The sequence below is a fragment of the Uloborus diversus genome, chromosome 10, assembly GCF_026930045.1.
Source record: "Uloborus diversus isolate 005 chromosome 10, Udiv.v.3.1, whole genome shotgun sequence".
Classification (NCBI taxonomy): domain Eukaryota; kingdom Metazoa; phylum Arthropoda; class Arachnida; order Araneae; family Uloboridae; genus Uloborus; species Uloborus diversus.
Genome location: NC_072740.1, coordinates 24,541,343 through 24,563,704, shown reverse-complemented (window position 1 = coordinate 24,563,704; position 22,362 = coordinate 24,541,343). Strand labels below are relative to the sequence as shown.

At 32.8% G+C, this 22,362-nt stretch overlaps 1 protein-coding gene across 1 annotated transcript in view; it reads left to right on the top strand.

Moving 5' to 3' along the window:
• Window positions 1-19,217: 19,217 nt before the first annotated feature.
• The window catches only part of LOC129231280 (chitin synthase chs-2-like), a 36,438-nt gene continuing 33,293 nt past the window's right edge, over window positions 19,218-22,362 (top strand). Inside the window, 4 exon segments of the mRNA XM_054865566.1 lie at window positions 19,218-19,434; window positions 19,511-19,683; window positions 19,755-20,468; window positions 20,470-20,729. Coding sequence (XP_054721541.1) covers window positions 19,380-19,434; window positions 19,511-19,683; window positions 19,755-20,468; window positions 20,470-20,729 — 1,202 coding nt within the window. The 5' untranslated portion in view covers window positions 19,218-19,379.

Here is a 22,362-nt window from a genome sequence, read left to right as displayed (position 1 = left end):
TAAACATTTGTCAAGTTTAGCGCATAGTTCATCATATTTATCCTTTTAGAACACGGATTTGAAAAGTAGTTTTTAAATTTTCGATATCTGTAAATAAAAAAAAGGGAGGGGCTACTATTCAGTTAAATAAAATTATCATTCTCATTCCTTAATAATTTTAAGTAAATTAAATAGTTAAAAAGTTAATTATGGTCACATGTTCCTTTAGCTAAAATATTTTACTTTGACTATTAAGGGGTTACAGTACCTCAAAAATGATGAAACGATCAGAAATTTTTTTATTGCTTATTTCAAAACTAAAAACTATTCTGAACACAGGAGAAAAGTTTTATTGCTTTAGTTCAAATGTTTAAAAAGTTATGAGTGGTATTAGGACATGCTCGCTATGTATTCTTATGCAAAAGAAAAACTTTAAATTGCTTTTTCTCGATGATGGTTTTTGTGTTTTCATGTCATTAGAATCCCTAAGGATTTTTTTCTATTCAAGATACAGCTTTAAAGTAATACTTTTTGCAATTGGAATAACATGTTTGACAAAACTGTGCATTGGATAAGCATTTTATAAATTACTCAAATGTTTAGAGATTGTTAAACCTTAAAAAACCAATTTTTTTAAAAAAAATTTTTGGTTTTTTACATAATGAATCGCAGAAAATTTTCTAATAAACTCATAAGCAAATGAATGTACAGATTTTTAGAGATGATCATAGTGATCGTTTAGCAAAAAACTTTTTTTAAATTAGTGCAAAAATAAAAAAGCCTTAGGGATTTTAAAAAATTGAAATTTTCCTTAATTTTTGGAATTTTTAAAAAACGTAGGCAATACTTTTAAATTTTGGAAATAAATTATTGATTACAAAATGAGCATGCATGTTATGGTTTCAAACAAATATAAAACTTACTCAAATTAAAAAAAAAAATGTTTGAAAGTTACTGTGACCCCTTAATGGACACATTAGCTTAAAAAGATCGTAAATGTTTTAATTACCTAGGATAGAAAAAAGTTATGGAATGAGTTCGTTTCAATAAAATTGTGATGTGATGAAAAACAGCAATGTGTTTTTATGGATGAAGTTTATTGCAAAATCCACAGAAAACGACATTTGCAGTGGCGTCGCTACGAGGGGGTGGGGGTGAGGCGGTCCGCCTCGGGTGTCACCCATCTGGGGGATGACACTTAAAGTGAAATTGCAAGTTTTTGAAAAATATAAAGCTAAAATGCATTTTTAAGATTACAAATTTGAAAATTTTCCCTCGGGGGGAAGAGACCCAGATCCCCTCTTTCTCACTGACCATCATGGACTGAATATTAAGGATACAGGATTAGGTTAATATTGTCAAAACATAGCCCTATTGATGACTTTCTCTTAAAACAAAAACTGTAATCCATTATTTTTCCCTGTGTTAGAGATACGTTTGAAATAATTAAAGGGCCAACAATTTCCTACACCCTTTTATGTTTTGACCTTGAGATGGCCCTGCGCATATGCGTCTAGGACAAGTTACATAAAAAGCGTTCAGTTTTTTTTTTCTTTTGTGCACTAACCCATTTAAAATTTTGTTAAACACAAATGTAGTTGTTTCTGAAAATTGTATGAGTTTCTTGTTTTCATGTTAACATAGAACATTAAAACCTTTTCATTTTATTTTTTATGTGTAAGGGGGGGGCAGAGACACCACAAATTGACACCCTGGGGGTGTCCTCCATGCTAGGTACGCCACTGGATATTTGAAAATACTTCCATATTCAATGGGGGATGTTTCGTGTAGTAAATGGGAATTAACTGATCGTCATCAAATAATATCTGTGAAGGCGACAGAGGCATTATAAGACTAAAAAGAATTTTATAAATAAACTATGAAATTTGCATAACGTGAAATATATCTCAACATGAAATAATTTTCATGGTCCCTTGAATTTCGCGTTAACGAGGTCGGCCTGTAGAAGTTAATATTTTAACTTATGCTACTGCAGAAATCTTTTTAACAATTCACATAATTGTTTTGTATACTGCTCACGCATATTGATATTTTTTCATTTTGCTTAGGTGAGAGTGATATGGTTCCTGCACAAATGAAGGCCGACTTGCATCTGTCGGACGAGGACTCGGGGGACGATGATGAGAAAACACCACTAAATGAAAATACGTATGGCAGGTAATGTTTACAGTTTTTAAAGCTCTTACTTACTTTTCAGCATAAGAAAGTATTAGAAATTGCAATTAACTACATTTCTTATCAGTAGAAAATGAGTTCCAACTCATTGTGGGGAAGAAAAAAAGACCTGTTAAAGTGAAAAACATTTTGGATTAGATTATGGAAATGTTGCTGTTCGTATTCGTTTTATTTTCTAGTTAAATCTCATTTAAATGTTTTGAATCTGTTTTTCCCTACTTTTGTAAAAAAAAAAAAGCTTCAATGTGTAATTTTGGAGTCTGGAGTGTCTGGTTAAAAAAAAAAGAGGCATTCTTAGGAATATTTATACTTTTAATCTCTTAAGCTAGTTTCTCAATCCTCTTGGCAACATTCTGAGCCTTATAAAGCAGTCACTTGCCCCCTTTCTTTGACAACGATCTTTTTTCCACTTGAAGAACTACTACACTAAAAAAAGGTGTACAAAGGCATTTTCTATGATCAACTTTTACTAATTGGTTGCATCAAAAAGATACTCTAAACTCTTCCTCGTAATGCTGGGGATCTCCATCAAATAGCTAGTGTTCAAAACATTTATTATTAGCCCTCAATAATTTTGTAATAAATTCTGGTTTTAATTCACAAGAAAGAAATGTTAAAATTCAGTTTCAAATTATACTACTTAAACTGTTATTTCTGCATCAAGATTTTCTATTTGCAACATAAATGAAAATGTTTTACTAAATGTAAAAAATATAAAGATATGTGTTGCGCACAAGCATGTTTTGCAATCAAGTTGAAGCAAAGCGCATTTACAACAAAAGTACCAATTGTGTTGATGAATTTGGGCTGAATATGGAAACTTTTGGCGATGTAGTTGAAATCACAGCGTAAAGTCTTAGTAAGCCTTACTGTGGTGTATTATTTAGAAAAATGTTTTTATGCATCATTAGCTTCATGTGTGAAATAAATATTTCATTTTACGTCAAATGGGGGGTGGGATAGAATGTATAGATGCAAGGAGAGAAATTCATTACCATTAGATTTTCTGCATAGCTTATTTAATGTTAGGTAACTTTTTTGAAACATTTTCCATAGTGAAAAATAGTACAATGTTAAAATGGAGAATCCAGATTTTTAGATGTACTTTAGCTTTTATTTTCATTTTTGCGTTAATGCAAATCCAAACTCCCTGCGACGATCCATCATTGCTTTATTCAAAGTTAAAACATTTAAAAGCTGTTCTGCGAACGTTCCAGAAAGGACTTTCTGTTTTCATTTCGGAGCTTGGTCAATATAAACTGCAAGTTGCAATTGAAAAATTTCAAAAATGTTTTGAAACATTTCCACAGATTGAAGAGTAAATTAGAGCCTTTTGACGCATGAAGAGTCTTTTTACGCATTGTATTATTGGTCATTATTATTTCTGGTAGCTGTATCAACGGAGCAATCCTTTATTGATAAAATACAGATCGATTTCAATCATCGTTACCACCTTAATCATTTTGCATAAATCTTTATAAACATAGTGCATTTACATGTATGCGAAATATTTTGCACTTCTTTAAACACCAAATTACCACCGGAATGATTCCTGAGTTTTAGAAAAAAAAATCTATTTGGTAGTGGAATAAGTGATATAGGAACTTCTAATAACCATGTAAAGTTAATTCAAATCTCCGAAATAAACAGTTTTAAGTCAAATCTTCTCGAGTGTTAGCTTCTTGCAGACCGAATAAGAGTTTAAGTTATTTTTTGAGTTCAATAAAAAGTTGGAGACATGTCTTCAGGACCAAAGTAACAATAAAATTGCAAACATGTTTAAAAGCTTCATAAAGAACGCAAAAAATCTTTGCCTATATGCTTCCACTTATGTCTAAATTGCTTTTCGATGTTTTAATTCCTTTTCTTTGGCAGAAGTAATGGAAATTTGTGCAATCGACAATCTCCTATGAATATTTAGATTTGCTTGAAAGTAACGACATTCCAAAACGGAATCTAAACTACATTTGATGAAAGGTCCAGAATTAACATGCTTTATGTTTTCCTTTTACTGCTCTATTTGCATTAGTTATGTTGTAATATCGTGGCAACTTTTTACTGCAATTTTATTGCTAATTTAAGCTCTCGTATGTAAACCGAGATAAAACATGAAAGCAGCGAAACTGCCCGAAGAGAAATTTGTAAAACATTGTAATGCTGACAGTTTCCTATTAGGGACTGGTTATCAAAACGCGTGGGATTAGCTCATTTAGATGAGGTCATCGGCAGGTCAAAATGACTGCGGGTAGTATTGTTAGGAATTACTTAAATGGTTATAGCAATTTTTCGTAACTGCAAAATGGGCTTGCCTAAAACTTCTGTTCTGAAGCATTTGTGCAGAGAAAATAAGTTCTTGGTATTTTGTGCATTATCGTATCGATGTTTCGTAACGTAAATATGTAATTTCTCAATGTTTTATTAGACGTCTTGAACGTTTGAATCTCGATGGAGACAATTTTTTTTTCATAATGCATGGCCATTCACGTCCAGTTAAACCGTACATTTCATGTGCTGAACATTGTTAGAGATGCTAAAATGGGACACTACACTGAACTCTCGATTGTTCGGTGTACAAATTATTCGAGTAATTTCAATCTCTTGGTGATAATCTTTTTGTGGATTTTTCGAGAAGTTAAAAAGAAAAAAAAAATAGTGCTCCTACTTATTGCGTCCATAGTCATCACAAAAAGTTCAAAACGAAATTTCGATAACTGCTAAGTACACCCAAACCTGTTTTTGTGCGATTTTTGTTTTGTATGAACTTTTTTATGCGGTATATGAAAATTACTTTCAAAACGAGTGTAAATTATTTATAAAACGCGTGCGATGTAGCATCTTCAAGTGACGACAGGGGCATCCCGATAAGAAGTCACTCTGACCTCCAAAAAATTTCCTTATTCGGGAAATTTTTCGGAAGCCGGCAAAATTATCATTTTTTTTTTTTTTTTTCGATTTCGTTTAAAGGTGACTTTTTTTTTTGGTTTATTTTCTACGTGAGACTTTCTTTATGCGGTCCATACTCACTGCAAAATCTTTTTTAAAATGTGTTGCGAAAACAATTTTTAAAAGCTACCCGTGAAGTTAGGAACAATTTTTTTTGTGCGGTTTTTTATTCGGTCCCTATCCACCGCATAAAAACAGGTTTGGGTGTACTGTATGAAAAGGGAAATTAATTTCGTAAGACCATTGAGTAATCTGGTCTGAAAAGCATTTTTTTTTTCTTTTTAATTAAAGACGATTGTTTTGTCTCTGTCGAAGGGGAATCAGAGTAACCTTTCTCCCAAGGGAAAACAAGCATTTCCGAATTCAACTTATCCGTCAATAGAAGTTGACGTAAATAGTCGTTTCAAATTCATTATTCTCTTATTCACGGTTTACAGAGCAATTTGTAAAATTTTCGTGCTTCCCAATTTACAGTCTAAATCCAAACATTAAAGAGCACGAATAATAAAGAGTTCAGTGATTATAAATTTCAAAATAGAGCTTACATTTTTGATTTGTACACTCCTCATTTATTACATTTATTTCTTACAACTGAGCTTTGCTTGAATGTGTGTTGTGTTTGGAGCATTGAAAGACAAACGTCAAGTCTCATCCACTGAATCCACTTTTGTGGAATATGTATGTATGACTTTCATGTAATCTAGTGGTTAGGGTCTCAGGCTTTCACCCAAACGTTGCGGGCTCAATCCCCAGTGTAGTTGGAATCAGCCACTTCTCCCGTTCCGTATAGCACTCCTAAGTCTTCTCACTAAAATGTAGGGAACTCGAAGAGGAAAATAAACGGAGAAATTGTCCATTATAATTGATTAATATTCAAATTTGTAACTAAAGTTGACGTTCGTTAAAAGGAGAATTTTTAAGAACATTATGAAAGTCTAGTCCTTTACATAAGATGCAAGCAGAAATTATCTGCTGCAACTGAATATTGGAATATTCGCACAAAATAAACATCAAACAAAGAACAATGCAAGTAGAGATGTTGGAGTTTTCCTCTAATAATTTTGATTTTGTGTGAACTGAATTAAATTCAATAAATGCATTTAATACTGTAAAAACACTTATTTTTCGTAAGTCGCTATTTTCGCGAAAATGAAGATAGCGGCGATTTCGCGAGTTGAGCTAATTCGCTAATTTCATCTAAACAGAATGGAGATGAAGAGAAAATACTTCGCGAGTTTTAGTTTTCCGCGAAAACTGTAGGCGGGATAAAACTACTATCTCCCGAAAAAAATCCTTTTACAGTGCTTTTGAAATAAATTATGCGAATATAGTTGACGAATGATTGGTCGAATGAAATTAAGAAAACAGATTTTTGCAACATTGCGCAATGAAAATACTTTCTTACTCCATGGTCTATTACGATTGCTTCCGTTTAGGTTAATCTTATGTTAGCATCTTTCCTTTCAATATAAGGCAAGAGTCGGAAAAGCCGACTTTCTCGTGTGTGTAATTAGATGCTAATCATTCTGAATTTGTCGCATAAGTCCAAAATAATGAATTTTCATCTCAATGCGACCAGTTTATCATTCATTAGTTTTACCATTAGGTGAACTTTGAGTTGAAACTCCCTTAGGCATTAGGGTACTTAACGACCCGTTTGACTACAAAGACAACTTCTACAGCAATTGTTAATTGATCTTAGAGTAATTAACGGCAGAATGAACGCCCTAAGATCTGTCTATAATTTATGAAAATAAGTGTTGAAAATATTAATAAGTAGACACGTGGTAGAATTTAACCCGCGGATTTAGGTTACCGAACATTTAGTATCATTTTCGATAAAATCTAGGCTGCAGTTTTCATTTTTTTGCATGGCAAAGGGTAACTGTGGTAAACTTATTTGGATGGAAATCTTTTCTGCACTGCTTGAATTTACTTTCTAAAGTTTACCATTTATATATTTTATTTTTTCATAAAATTAAGATTAAAGTATATCTCCATTTGGGGGGGGGGAGGTCACCTGTCGCGGGTCACTTTCCCCCATAAGGGATAGCGAAACTGGCCGCGATTCGCTACGGCGGCGGCCCAGGTTCGGACCTTGCTACTTGCATTTTGCTCAAAGCACAGCGCTCTCGTTTTTTCTACAGTAAAATAAAATTTTACAGTAAAATAATATTTTATGGGAAAAAGTACTGCCAGGATGGATGCCAGTAAATTTTACCGTAAAATTTCGGGAAAGTTTTTTTTTTAACAGTGTAGCTCCTACAAATGTTTTCTAATTTCTATGAAAATGTTCGTAAAGAAAACTTGATCGTGCGGTTTGAAGTTTCTTCAATATTTCGATTTCCATGTAATTTATTTCAAATGCTCCAACAAAAGTTTAAAAAATAGAAATTTCGTAATGTAGTTTTTAATTTGTGTTTAACACAAGGATGTGAATTGTTGCTGGAATAGTTTCAGCCGTTTTACAATGACGGGTACATTAAATTCTCTCTAGAAAAGTTCACTAAATGAAAATTTAGAACTAACACAATATTTCCGTGGTTAAGAAGAATACGCAGAGTAAGGATTCAATATGAAGTTGATGTAACCTTTGAACCAATTTAAGTAAAAAATAATGCAAATTATACTTGACTTTTGTAGCCGACAGTAGTAACGTATTTGACTTAGAACCATAGTACCGCAGGCTTTTATTTCGAGAATTGAAGTCTCTGTTCTCAGACGTGGGATGAAGTTTACGGCTGTTGTGAACGCCGTCATCAGATACTCATCAAGATGCCTGATAATCTTCTGGTTCTTGTCAGTTAATACTGTGAGATAGAGAAATAAGAGGTAATTCGCCACCCCCCTTCTGTTAGGGTATAAGAAAAGGGAGGGGGGCGCCTACTGCACCCCTGGTGCTTAGCAAATTCCCGACTGGTTGAATTTCTACGTTGATGAAAGCAGAATAGTGTCATTTACGTAACTGCCATATTTGCTTCTGAAGTTTTAATATTATAATTTATTGCAATTTTTAATGCCACTGGAATGATTTGCTTTAGTTATTAGTGGATTATTCTGCAGTTTAATGGCTTTATATAGTTGATAGATTTTGCATTTTAATAGTGCTTTTAATCTTGTTTAATTTCATTATAAATAGCATATTACACCTATAAAGTATACGTCACTTTCGCTGGCGACATAACGTAACTTGCATATTCTTATCAATGAAATCTAGAACAAGGCTTCCACGCCAATTGGTATACGCAAATCCGACTAGTTTGGCATAAATTATAGCCTTTCATTGTATATTAATGGCTCTTTTGAGATAATTTCACGATTTTTTTCTCACGCAACAAACAATAAGCTACGTCTGAAGAAATTAATATGATATACTGAATCTGATTTGTGGTATTGTTTGCTTGGTAACCCGCATATCAAGCAGCACTAAAACATAAAATCTGATTTATGTGTTATGTTTCCATGTATAAATAATCTCCCGCGAAAATGAAACAATTTGTGTATTCTCACAAGGAAATGATTGAATCATAATTTATTCCAGGCACATTTACAACTCTTATCGAAATTCGAAAATATGCCTGGAGATTTCCGTAAAGCTGTTAATTAAAAAGTCGTGACACTAAGTTTCCGTATTGTTGAGTAGATCGTGTGAAGAAAGAAACAATGTGACCTGATTTTTTAAATTTCCCGATTAGATTTGTATCGAAAGTATCTATTGTTCGATGATTTGATTCATTTAAAAGTGTGAAACAGCTCAAGAAAATGTATTAAAGAATAGAAATATGGAGCATGTGGGGTAGGAATGAGTCTTATTATCTACAGAAAATCCAAGGACGGTCCGGTGAAACAGTTTTTCTTTCAGAAAAGATTATTTGGTGTTATACGTTTAAAATGTTTAAAACATACTTTTCCGAAAAAAAAAAAAACTTAGAAAAAAAGAGGAACAAACATAAATAACTGAAAGCAAATTATAGGTGTTATCCTCTGGAAAAAAAAATCACTCAACGCCTAAGTGTGGAAAATAAAATAAACAAAACTAAATTTTAACAATTAGTCTCGTTAGATGGGGCAAAATCTCCACTTATGACAGAAAATAATACGATCCTACTAAAACTTTTGTGTGGAAGGTCTATGCCGGGACATTTTTCAGGGTTTCATTTTTTCTCTCTTCTTTTTTATTGAAACAATTTAACTTTTAACACTAAAAGTACATTTTTCGCTTTAGGGCAAATTTAGAATAAGTTTATTCGTTTCAAACGTATTTGCTTCAGAGAAACTTCAAAAGGAATTTTTCGTGTAGAACATTTATAGCGAGGGATTTTTCACTTGATTGCTGTAAGGTTATTATTTTTAATACTTTGAAAAAGTTTTAAATTTACGCTTCTGAAAAAATTTAAACCTTTTATCGAATTAAATTTTTTTTCTAGAAGTTATGTTTTTGTTCCACAAAATTGTTAACATTGTAAAAATTCCAAACGTAATCTTGCTTTTTTAATCTTATGAAGGAAAAAGATCTTGGGGAGGGGGGTGGTTCAAATTCTTACTTTTCAAATTGCATGGTCGAACTGACTATTAATTAAATGTTTAGGTTCAATTTACCCGTATTCTAACAATTTAATGCAACTGATTTTCATTTTTCACCCTCCCCCCCCCAAAAAAAAGCGCCGCGAACGAATTAGTTTGATACAAATGATTGCTGTTACATAAATTTTTGTTCTCGTTTAATTTTTGGTACTATTACAATTTTTTGGGAGGTGGGGGGAAGACTTGAAAAGTTAAAAAATTTGTTTCTTATGAAATAAATAGTTTTTTCTTTCATTTTTTTTTTATAAATATTTGAAGAGTTTGCGTAATAGCCGTTACTACTTTACACTTTTTTATTCGTTCGTAGTTTTTAAATTTCTTATAGCGATATTTTGCTGTACAATTCCGTTTTAACTTTAATATTCTGTGTTTTAAAGCTTATTAGTGATGTGCTTGCTAGTCAATAATGTAGGTCCACGGATACGGACATATTTTTTTTTACCCAATTTAGTCCACGTCTAAGCATAAAATTTGTGACCGGAAGTATTCCCGTTAGAGTAAAGGCAAAACTTCTTTAAAGAAAAATTCATCTAAAGCGAGAACATCAAGAATATGATTTATTCGTAAACGAAGTTCTAAGAGTAAGGTAGAGTAGGGAGGAGTGGGACAGCGGGAGGGGTAGGATTTGCGGCGAAATAAAATTTGAAAAATTATTACTTGCCTTGTCCAGTAGATATAGGAGATTAGAATCAAGAGTTTAAAGCTACTACATCTATTGGGCAAGGTAGAAATATTTTTTGCATTTTATTTCGGCATAAATGCAGAGCTGATACATTCTTGCCGGCGAAATTATGCAGCCAGGAACATCTTTTAAAACGGAAAACAGAGAAATAATACAATCTCCAAATCCAAAAAAAAAACTATTAAATTGCTAAGACACCTTATATATTTAAGGAAGAAAAACTAGTTTAAATGGAATTTAATACTATTTTTTTATAATTACCTATCATGTAGAATTTCAAATCTGTAATAAAATTGAGAACTGAATGATCAGTTTACGATTCGACAAATGTGATACGGATACGATACATAATCCTTAATTTTTCCCTCTGATATCCGTGGATACCAATATCCTGCACATCACTAAAGCTAATACATACACAGTGCTTGAATATTGTGTTTTTTAAATCTTCATCGTTAGGTTTTAGTAAAACTTATATAGTTAAGTGCCCGTACGTGGGACAGTTTTGAACTTTTACCTTTAGTAGAATATTACTCATGCTTTCCGTTCGAATGAAGCATTCTATTTTTAGGATGTACCTTAGTACTTCACTTCGGACACTTATTTTGATCTTTCTTTCTACCCCCAATATAGAATAGTTTGGGACATCCCTTATCATTTTAAAGAAGTTTATTTTACAACCAAATAAAGAAAAAAAAATTAGAAGTAATATAATCTTGTAAACTTTCAATAATTTCAGAATGTACACTTTCCCCTGAAAACATTGAATATCTCCCCAGCCTTCATAATTCTTTTGAATGTAATATTTCAGCTTTCCCCTCTATATTTGGAAGAATGAGTTCCTTATCTCACATTTATTTTCATTCCTTCATAATATGTAAAATTCACTACAAATAAATTACTTGTTTTCATAAACTAATATGTGTAATATTTTGGCAAAACGTCTTTTGCCCATCAATAGATTCAATTTTTTTTACCAATGACTGTTCTGTCTTGTTATGCTATAACACATTTATTGTCATAATAGCCTTCAATTTATAAAATTTTGTATCTACACGTTTTTGTTAATACAATTATACACTTTACTTCCTCAATATTCCTTACAGACACTTTTGTGCTTTAGTATCCTAACTTGGAATGGTGTCCCAAGTTTGGAGCGTATTTGCAATTTCTCAAATTTATGAATAAATAAGTTCACTTGAATTAGTTGGGTGGAAATGAGTTTGTCCAAATAAGGCACAGGTACATAGCCGAGATGAATTGCGAAACACATTCAAACTAATGCTGCTCAGTTAGCGAAGGAAACCAAAGCTATTTCCATACTTAAAAGTCGCATATTTTTTCGAAATTTTCAAAATCTTAAATAACCCATAAAAGTTGATACATTAAAGCTCAACTCACATAGCCTCATAAGATAATTATTTATTCTGTAACAACATTTATTTCCCTTTGGTGAAGTACCAACAGGTGTACCAGCCCACAAAACTAAATTCGGCAAAATGTCCCAAGTTAGGATACTGTCCCAAGTATGGGCACTTGACTGTAATCACATAATAGTGAATTTGATGTCATTGTCAAAATTAGCAATAATATTTTTAGATAAAGTGAATGCTTGTTTTGAAATAGTTTAAAACATTAAATTTATTTAAAATTTCTTGGATCCGAAGCTAAAAGATAATGTTACGAAATTGATGTTAATGAGAAATTACGCAAGAAAAAACTGACTATTTGCAAAATATAGCATAAAAACCTCTGTAGTAACAAAACAAAGTACTAACAATACTTCTTCTATTGATACATAGTTTGTGTTAGAAAATGGGTCAGTTGTCAAGTTTTTTGCATCTGAATCAAAGAATTCACCACATAGATGTAAAATACCAACTAAGAAACAGAAAAATAGACGTGTGTCCGCCTTGTAAAAAAGGATTGGCTGTTGACCTCTTGATTTGGTTTCCCGAAGGCGACAGCTTGCCTACATAGAATTTATAAATTCTAGTTCCAAATAAGAAGTTTGAACATACGAATGCATTTGAAAGATCCCAAATGTCATCGCTTTTGTAACAAAATAAGTCCTTTGATGAGATAGCGAAACGACAGTCTAATCCATTAGTGGGTTTTAGTTAACATTAGTCATGCACAAATAAGCATTTCGTTCTTTGGAAATCCTATCCGTTTCAGACTGAGGTCATTTAACACGAATATTAAATAAGAGCTTGCATGTACATCTGATATGCAAAGTGTCCGTGAAATATATTTGCCAATCTAAACATTAATAGCAAAAACATCTGTCATACCGCGTGTTCAAGAAAGATTTTTGCCGTTCTAAATATTGACAAAAAAATACTAACAGATGAAATGCAGTTTCTGCAAAAGAAAGGAGAAACCCTTTTCTTTTTCTAAAATACCTTCGATGTAGCAGCATGTGAGCTCAGAGCCGCCGAGAGTCTAGCCGGTCCCCTTGTCAGTTTGATCGCCGGACCTCCGACCACTATAAAATTTATATTACTCAGATTACAAACAGGGCCCTATTTCAGCCAGGCTGACATGGCCTCGCGTCGGGCCCTGGTAAGCTCCCCGTTAGTTTCAATAAAAACCTCGAGTCTGTTCTCTATTTTAGTCCAAGTGTTTTTACCTCTTGATGTGTAAGTGAGGATTGATAATCGTATCCTTGCCTTTAAAACAGAATGTAGCAGAAACAGTTGAAAGAGAAAAAAAACCACATTTTTTCATCATATTTGCTACAAACTGCATGCTGTTTCACCAGTTAGTAATTTCGTTAATGGTAAAGATCTTTCTCCAGACACGCTTTATAATCTCATAAATTGTTGAATATTTCGATTTAGTTTCAAAAAGCAATGAATCAGGTTGTCTCTCTACTAAAATAAACACTACCGTATTGCTTTAGGAAATATCCCAGTGAACTGAAGATCACAATGGTCAGGAAAAAGAAATTATTTAGTACCATGAAGAACTTTTCTTTAACGATAATTCCTCTTGCAGTATATTTTCTGAAGCTAAAAATGTAGGAAACTGCCAAAGGAAATGTCACTTTTCTTCCCACAACACAGACCGCTTTCCTCATGTTGAGAAATTCTTAACGTTTCGGAAGCACTTGATTTAGAAACTGAAACAAGGTCATCGACGCTTCCAACTTGGTTCTGCATGAGTAAAAATTTGATCCTTCATTTGCGGGTTTTTAGTTTTGTGACTGGATATCCAAAATACGATTCTTTTTCGTAGTTTTTCCCTAAAATAATCTCTTTTATGAATTTTATTAATCTGTAATTATTCGTCACGAAACTTGAAACAAGGTGTAAACCTTGCTAAACATTGTATATATCTCTAGTGTTCCAGATCGATAAGTAAACAATACTAAAGCAGAATAACTTTCGCCAACATTAAACATAATGTCATTCTTATAAAAACAAGTGCAAGCTTTAAGGGTCACAGTACCTTTCAAACATTTTCTTTTAATTTATATAATTTTATATTTCTTTGAAACCATAACATGCATACTTATTTTGTAATCAATAATTTATTTTCAAAATTTAAAAATATTGCCTACTTTTTTGAAAATTGGAAAAATTGAGGAAAATTTCAATTTTTTTTTAAATTCCTAAGGCTTTCTTATTTTTGCACTAATTTAAAAAAAGTTTTTTTGCAAAACGATCACTGATCATCTCTAAAAATCTGTGCATTCATTTGCTTATGAGTTCATTAGAAAATTTTCTGTAATTAATTATGTAAAAAAATCCGTTTTTTTTTAAATATTTAGTTTTTAAAGATTTAACATGCTCTAAACATTGGAGAAATTTATAAAATGCTTATCCAATGCACAGTTTTGTCAAATATGTTATCCCAATAGCAAAAAGAATTACTTTAAAGCTGTATCTTTAATAGAAAAAAATCCTTAGGGTTTCTAATGACATGAAAACACAAAAAAAAAAAAAAACAGCGAAAAAAAGCAATTTGAAGTTTTTCTTTTGCATAAGAACACATAGGGAGCATGGCCCAAAACCACTCACAACTTTTTAAATATTTGAACTAAAGTAATGAAACTTTTCCTCTATGTTCAGAATAGTTTTTTGTTTTGGAAATAAGCAATAAAAATTTTTTTGATCGTTTCATCATTTTTGAGGTACTGTAACCTCTTAAAGAAAGAACAACCCAGTCTGTATTCGGATGCTTAAAGCGGTACGATAAATCAGTTTCTTTAGATACAGTTTCCCAAAAAGTAATAATTGACGTAGACCTGGCAATATTATATTTTATAAATAATTATGCAGTAATAAATTAGTAGATGTATGTACGCAAATGCTCTCATCGTATGTAGCAACGTCAAGAGTTTCAAAATTTGCATACATTTAACGTTGATTCAATGAGATCAGATACTCCAAACATTCAATTGCAAAGTTAACAAGGTGCGTTGGATATCCCAAGGTTATTTCATGAACCATGTGAAAAAGAAAGTAATCTCTTCTTTAAAACAGAATGCATGAAGTAACTTTTCACTTTAAACTCTGCTTTTATGTTTAGGCTGAAAGGTAACGTTTTGCAAATAAAATAACCTGTATGAACTATCACATAATGTGCCTAATGGGAACAGAACTCAATCGGTTCATAGTGGAGCGGAAGAACAATAATATTCGCAAAAGCGAGGGTGTTTTGTTAAAATCATGATTTAGCATAAATTTCTATACAATCTGTTGTAAATCAGAAATTTTTTTGTCAAATCAAGGAAAACGATACGTCGAGTTCCGTAAAATCAAGTTTTCTGCAATTATAATTATTTTGGAATCATTCCGTCACTAGCATTACTCTACTACGAAATCAAGAAAAATATTGGTAACCAGACAAATTTTGTATTCAGAGTTTGATTTTGATCTAAACTAGCAGTATCCGCACGGCGATGCCTGCGCTAAGAATTTGAAGGAAGTCCTTTGAATAAAAAAAAATCCATGCCCCTCCCCCCTTTCTAATGTGAAATGATAATTTTTCTTCAACTAAAATGCGTACACACCTTTTCGAAAACCTATTAAAGTCTCTTTGGAATTTAAAAATATTCTCGAAAACACATAAAAAGATTAACAGTAGCTTTAAAACTCAAAATATCTTTCAATTGTATAGTTCATCGCTTAACGCGCCAAGCAACCATGCTACCATAACCCCGCAATTCAGCGAGTGAACTGGGTTTTTTTCTGCAAGTTAAAATGTTTCGCCAAATAAATACTATAATAAAAACGTTATAAACAACAATCACAATTGAATAATACGACAAATCAAATTATTTACTTCGATAAGTAACTATCTTCTAATATAAGGAAAAAAAACAAATGTTGAAGAAATAAGGAAAGCAAAACCCAATGAAAAAATCCTACGAAATCAAATTATGTACTTGAATATCGGAAAAAAAAAACTCATTCAAAAATCAGTTCGCTGACCACAACAGTCCCACAGTAGTCTAGCCGACCACGCGTCTGAGCTGCACGGCATGCTTCCTCGCAGCTATAGAAACTGTCAGCCAGCGCCCTCTCGATGAGTTAGCTTACCCCGCCATCTATTAGGAATTACAAATATTTTGGTCAATTTGATTTTTTTTAAAAAATAGCCTATAGCCTCCCTCAGTAAATGGAAAGAATTTTGAAATTCCAACCCGTAGTTCCTGAGATTAGTGCGTCAAAACAAATAGATTTGTATTATTAGTATAGATTTAATTGAAAAGGCTTAGAGTGATATTTCTCTTACTGTGAAAATGTAGCATTAATCTTTTTAAAGGAGAATATATGTCGTAAAAATGTTTTCACTTCCCCAAGAGCGACAACGCGCTTCTTTAAATGCTACAGCACCCACTAATAAATACCCGCTAAATAGACCCTCCCCAAAACTCCCTTAAAATTTTTAATGGCGCCGTTTGCGCCATAACACGCTCTCATAGACACTCTCGGAATTACTTTACATTAAACGTCTATTGTTAGATACAAGACTCTCAATTATGTATTGTTTTGAGTAAGAGTTTGTGTTCGTTATGGACAAAGACTTCTCTTTGTATAATGCTTCAAAGTAACGGACATTAAAAGCTTGTTTGCTATGGGGTGTCATACGTGTTGTTGTTGCATGCCCCCATGGTCAGCAGTGCTAGACCAGGTCCATGAGTTCGTTTGCCCTCAAGAAATCCAGCACCATCACTGGGTCTTCAGTCAAATCCCTCCTGGAGAGCCCCAGGCACGACAGTACATGGTCAGGCGAAGCCTGCTCAACAGAACACTTGGAACAAGTCTGAAAGATCTTTAACCCTTCCAAAAATTTTAAAGTTTTAAGATGTCCACTACGAAAACGGGCAAGTGAGTGATGGCCATGAGTGATGAGTGTCATACGTGGCACATATTAAACATACTTCTAATAAACATAAAATGTCTTTGTTAATGAACTCAGCTCATGTGTCAAGAAGCAGTAAGATACTCGGTTTAATGAAAACGATGAAATTTTACTTAAAAAATTGGACACTTAAACCAGCTGAACTCCAGCTAAAGTGAATGACTTGCTGTCTATTGCTTATCCAGTTTTTTCAAGTTACACCCATAACTTACTTCATTAGTACCGAAGCCACAAAACGTAACTGAAACTAAAAGCGACGCCCACGTGTTTGTAACACGTGGGATGCATTTTGTGGTCATTCCGACTGTAAAGTTGAGAAAAGTAGTTTCCTTTTTCCTTTCGGCAAGTGAAAATGTCTTAATTTTACAACTTTGAGTGTATGTTGAACATGTTCATGCTGAAAATAAGAAAAAATAATTTTAATTACATCCTCTTTTGTGCTTTAAAAGTTGGATTTTATTTTTACAAGAAAGTTCTAAGCTTTGCTGAACGTTCTAAAAGATGCCAATCCACTCTATTTCAGTTATGTCTTGCATCCCTCACATTTAATCGGAATCTTGATGGTATTTTTTGTGTGTGTGTGATAGACTGCGTCGATAAGCTACTAGAGTACATTTACGCCAAAAGGGAGTAATTTAACTTGAATGCGTAGAAAGTTCTTGCGTAACTTCACGCTCTCGGAAAGGACGTTAGCTAACAGAAAAGAATTAAGATTTTCTGCCTAAACTCTGACATTAAAATGTTTTTGAATGTCAAGACGAAGCTCTGTCCATACAACGTGAAATGCTCTAAGTAATAAATGTAATGAAAGAGCATGAAGAAAGATTCATTGAAGAAACTATCTAGACTGGCAGTAAAGTTTAGTATAATAATTTTGATGCGGATTTGCTTCTTAGGTTGGTGTGAGAATTTCAAAAGAAAGTGTTTTACGACAGTTATCCAGATCCACTAACTTAAGAGTATTGCGCTTTTTGTGACAACATTGTGTACAATTTTAAACACGTTGACACTCAGCATGTAAATTCCACAGCTCTAATTTTGCATTTAATGTATGCAAAATCTAAATACCCGTGACTAAAATTCAGCATTAACATATCTTAACGCAACAAATACAAAACTGAGTAAATCAATCGAAATCATTTTTTGTGTGTGTGAAAGATTTTTGCTGGGCAGAACTCAAAAGCTTATTCTAATACTGCTATTCGGTGGGTGTGTGGAAAAAGTAAATAAAATAAACATAGGCAAAATTTTGATGTATTTTCCCCTCTGTTTCGCTACAATTCGTATTCTTCAAACTTAGCAGATTTTAAAGTATTTCTAAAAGTAGACTGGAATGTGTATAGACAAACAATCATGCAAGATGTTCTGCTTCGCAGCATTTTCCGAAATCTAAAGCATTTTTTTTAGACATTGAAAGCATGACGACGTAATTAAGTTTCTGGAGCATGGTAGTTCAATGTTTGAACTATCTCGCCTATTTCAAATATTATGTCATTATCAAAATTCCGTTATAGTAAAATTCCCGATGCATCGAACAAAATTTGCGGTCCTGTGAAGTTTGTTGTAACGGGATTTCCCTGTACGTAGTTTATAAAATATATTTTCATGCTATTGAAACATCAGAAACTTAATATTAGCGAAAAGGAAAAAAAGTTATTTTTTTAACATTATATTTAGCTCCGCAAACTTCTATGTTCTACGCAAAGCTTCTAGTCCCCAAACGGTTGAAGAATAACTCTTTAATATAAACTTTTAAAAGTTAAAACTGAAGGTAATTTTTTTTCTTTCATCAGTACAGTTAAATCCCATTGCAAGGAACTTCAAGGGACCGAAAATTTTTTCGTTGTAACGAGAATTTCGTTGTAAGGGAATTTCAGCAATGTAATGACAATTAAACTGGGACTGAAAATTTAAATCGTTAAAACCGATATTTCGTTATATTGGTATTCGTTGCAACGGGATTTCACTGTAGTAAGAAATTTTTCTTGGCTAGTATCTTGATTGCGACAGAAAACATGAACAATGGTATTAGTAATAACTTTCAGTTGGAATGCTTGTCTGAACAAACTAGACTTCAAGATACCGTATTTCATAACTGATATTAATTAGGAAATTAAATCTTAATTAGATAACAAATGTTTAAAGAAGATTTTAAGTAGACGGAAAATGTGTTGGAGTAAATGAGCAGTTGTCCCGAGGGTTTTAATTTTAAGTAATGTGTTCGTTTAAATAGACAGCTATTCTCAAAGCGGATCATTTTCGATTTAATTAAAAAGCGAACTGTTTTCTGTTTAAAATATTGCAATGAACATCATTTATTGATAATTAAAAAGAACAAGCCATGCATTAATTTATAAGGCAGTGAATGGCTTTGCAGAGTATTTTTTCTATAAAATTAAAAAGACATTGATTTAGTTTTGTTTTTTTTTCTAGCCGACGAAGTGGCCAAGATGTGAAGGGCTGGGATGTGTTCGTTGTTACTCCTCCTGAAGAAGAGGATGAAACAGTGATATCAAAAACTATTGATATTACGCTTAAAGCTTTTAAATTATTTATATACCTCTTAACCTTTTGTGTTGTCCTTGGTGCTGCTGTCATATCAAAAGGAACCTTTCTTTTCATGACCTCCCACATTAGAGGGAATAAAAGCCTTCAAGTCTGTAAGCGAGGATTAGGTAAGGGAAGATCCACTCATAACTGCACCAAATTGTATAAATATGCATCTTCTTTTAACTAGTTTTATTTTTGTAGGATTGGATAGAGACAAGGAGTATGAAGTATATCTATCCGAAATTGAAAGGATACCATGGATATGGGCAGTGTTTGTAGCACTTATTGTTCCGGAGCTTTTTGCACTATTTCGCAGCTCACGGATATGTGTGTTCAAGTCATACAAAAAGCCAAAGTTAACGACTTTTATCACTGTAAGTATAATTTCATCAGTTTACTCATTACGTTTTCAAAGGAAGGATTGTAAATTTAATTTTCCTTATAGGTGTTTATCGGAGAGACATTTTACGCCATAGGACTCTCGTTGTTGGCCTTTGTTGTCATACCAGATTTGGATGTTATCAAAGCAGCCATGCTGACGAACTGTGTGTGTTTTGTCCCTGCTATCCTTGGACTTTTATCTAGATATTCTGGAGAATCTAAGAGACCAGTGAAAATAATACTTGACATTTTTGCAATTCTTTTTCAAGGCACTGGATTTGCAATCTGGCCAATCATGGAAACTGGACCTAGATCCTGGCTAATACCAGTTTCAGTATTTTTAGTTTCCATTAGATGGTGGGAAAACTATTTAGACAAGAAGTCGCCTCTCTCATTCATTAGGAAGCTTAGTGCAGTCAAAGAAGATTTACGGAAAAGTCGTTACTTCACTTATATTTTCTTATCAATGTGGAAAATACTAGTAATATTTTGTGCCATGTTTGGGTTTTTGCACATAACAATGAATGATGCCACGTTTATATACAAAGGCTTCGTATCTAGTTTCAGAAGTCACCCTATTATGGTGCAGCAGATTAAAAAATTTATATTAGCTAATAATTTACCCGATGTTCCAACTGCAAGTCCTCTTGATGACCAAGTTTCGATACCATCATCAGTAATGACACCGATTTATGTTCTTCTTATACAAATTATGGCGTCTCTGCTTTGTTACGTCTTCGGAAAATTTGCTTGTAAAATCTGTATTCAAGGCTTCAGTTTTTGCCTTTCCTATTAGTTTAACTATACCTGTATGCATATCGATGCAAATTGCTGCTTGCGGAGTGAGATATGAAGACGTGTGCTTCTTTGAAGATTTTATACCCAAATACTTGTTTCTGACTTGTCCGCAAGGAGATTTCTTCCAAGACTTTGTATCGAGTCAGTATGCTTGGATATGGCTTCTATGGTTACTCTCGCAGACTTGGATCACTGTTCATATATGGACTCCGAAATGTGAGCGACTTGCAAGTACTGAAAAGTAAGAATTTTCTTAAATTATTTTGATGATAATGTAACTAACAACGTTAAGTTATTGCAACAACTCTTATTTTGCATGAAAAAGATGAACTTGACTTCGAAAATAATGCAACGCAATAAAAGATCAGTTGTACAACTACATGTCACTTTTCTGGATGTGTTACTGAGAAAAATTGAAGCAATCGAGGTATTTAAAAGGCGCTATAAAGTTTGGAGTCTTACAGCTAAAGGCTCATTTCGAAACTTTAAAATTGTTTTGTAAAATATTGTCCTAAAATGCATCGCTATTTTTTGCCTCTAATATACAACCACACTGTAATCAACATAGCAGTTGAAAGCTGCAAGTGAATTGAACTCCTTTTCATTTGAACCTTATAAATGAGTCTTATAAGGTTCAAGGTTTTAGAGATATTTTCCCCTTCCCCGCTGCTTAAAATTGTTAAAATTGTTAGTGTTACTTTACACTAAAGAAGCGTTTATCTTCAAATAACTTTACATTATACTTTAAAACGTTGTTTGAGCTTTATATATCTGTTTTACTTGGAAATTATTTTTGGAAATCTTTAAATTCTTGTTGCAAATTGAACCTTTCTTTCAAGATCAAGCGACGAATTTCAGAATAGTCTCTTGCATTTGAATTTCTAATTAACATTTTTAACGATATAATAAAAACTGAAGAGTAAAATTGTAAACTTTTCTTTGGAATCATAATGCGAACTAGAACTAACACAAAAAATAAGTATTTTCTCTTTATCGCGGTTTTAAAAGAAATCTGATTTCATTTGACATAAGTAGCAAATCTTAATATAACTGTAAAAATTCTTTGTCTTCATGACAAATGATTTCTTACTAAAAGATGATCGGGAGCTGTCAGAACTTCCAACTAGATCTTGATTTATGTTTCAAAGGGACAATTTTTAAAGTAGGGTAAAGGTTTTTTTTTTCCTAAAAAAATTCCTTTGGAAGTTAATGTTGGTAGTAAATCTCTGGATAAAGTTTTACCGTATTTTATCAATAGTAGTAATCCATAGCTATATGAGGCGGTTACTTTCAAAACGGATTATTTCCATTTTTGGAAAAAAAGTTTTTTTTTTTCGTTTTTAGAATCTCTAATATAAACCCTATTGACCAATGAATATCTTTCTTCTCGAAGTGGGTTATATCTACTGTTAAAAAATGCGTAAACATTGGTTTTATCACCTAAACGGTGTACATCCATCCCCTTATTTCTCGCCAGGTCTTTTACAGCAAAGTAGAACTTATCCCTTATTTGCCGGTACCCACTCATTCCCTTTCATATCAAAAGGGCACATATCCAAATTTTAATTTGCCACTTTCAATTCAAAAGTAGTTCACAAATAAAATAACGAAGCGAGGCACTGGCTGAGCATTTCCAATCAAGCATGATACCCGTCCGTATTAAGTGATCGCAGAACTTTGCACCTTGTGCAAGTCTGTTATCAGTTAGGCAAGCGCGACCTCAAATTGGGATTGCTAAATTAATATCAAATAATTAATGTTACTATAAAATTGTGATTAATTGAAAAACTGTGATAAAAATTATGATATATTAATACCTACAACATTGTTATTTGAATCAGCTTGGGTAGTTTCATTGTTCATACTTATTGGAT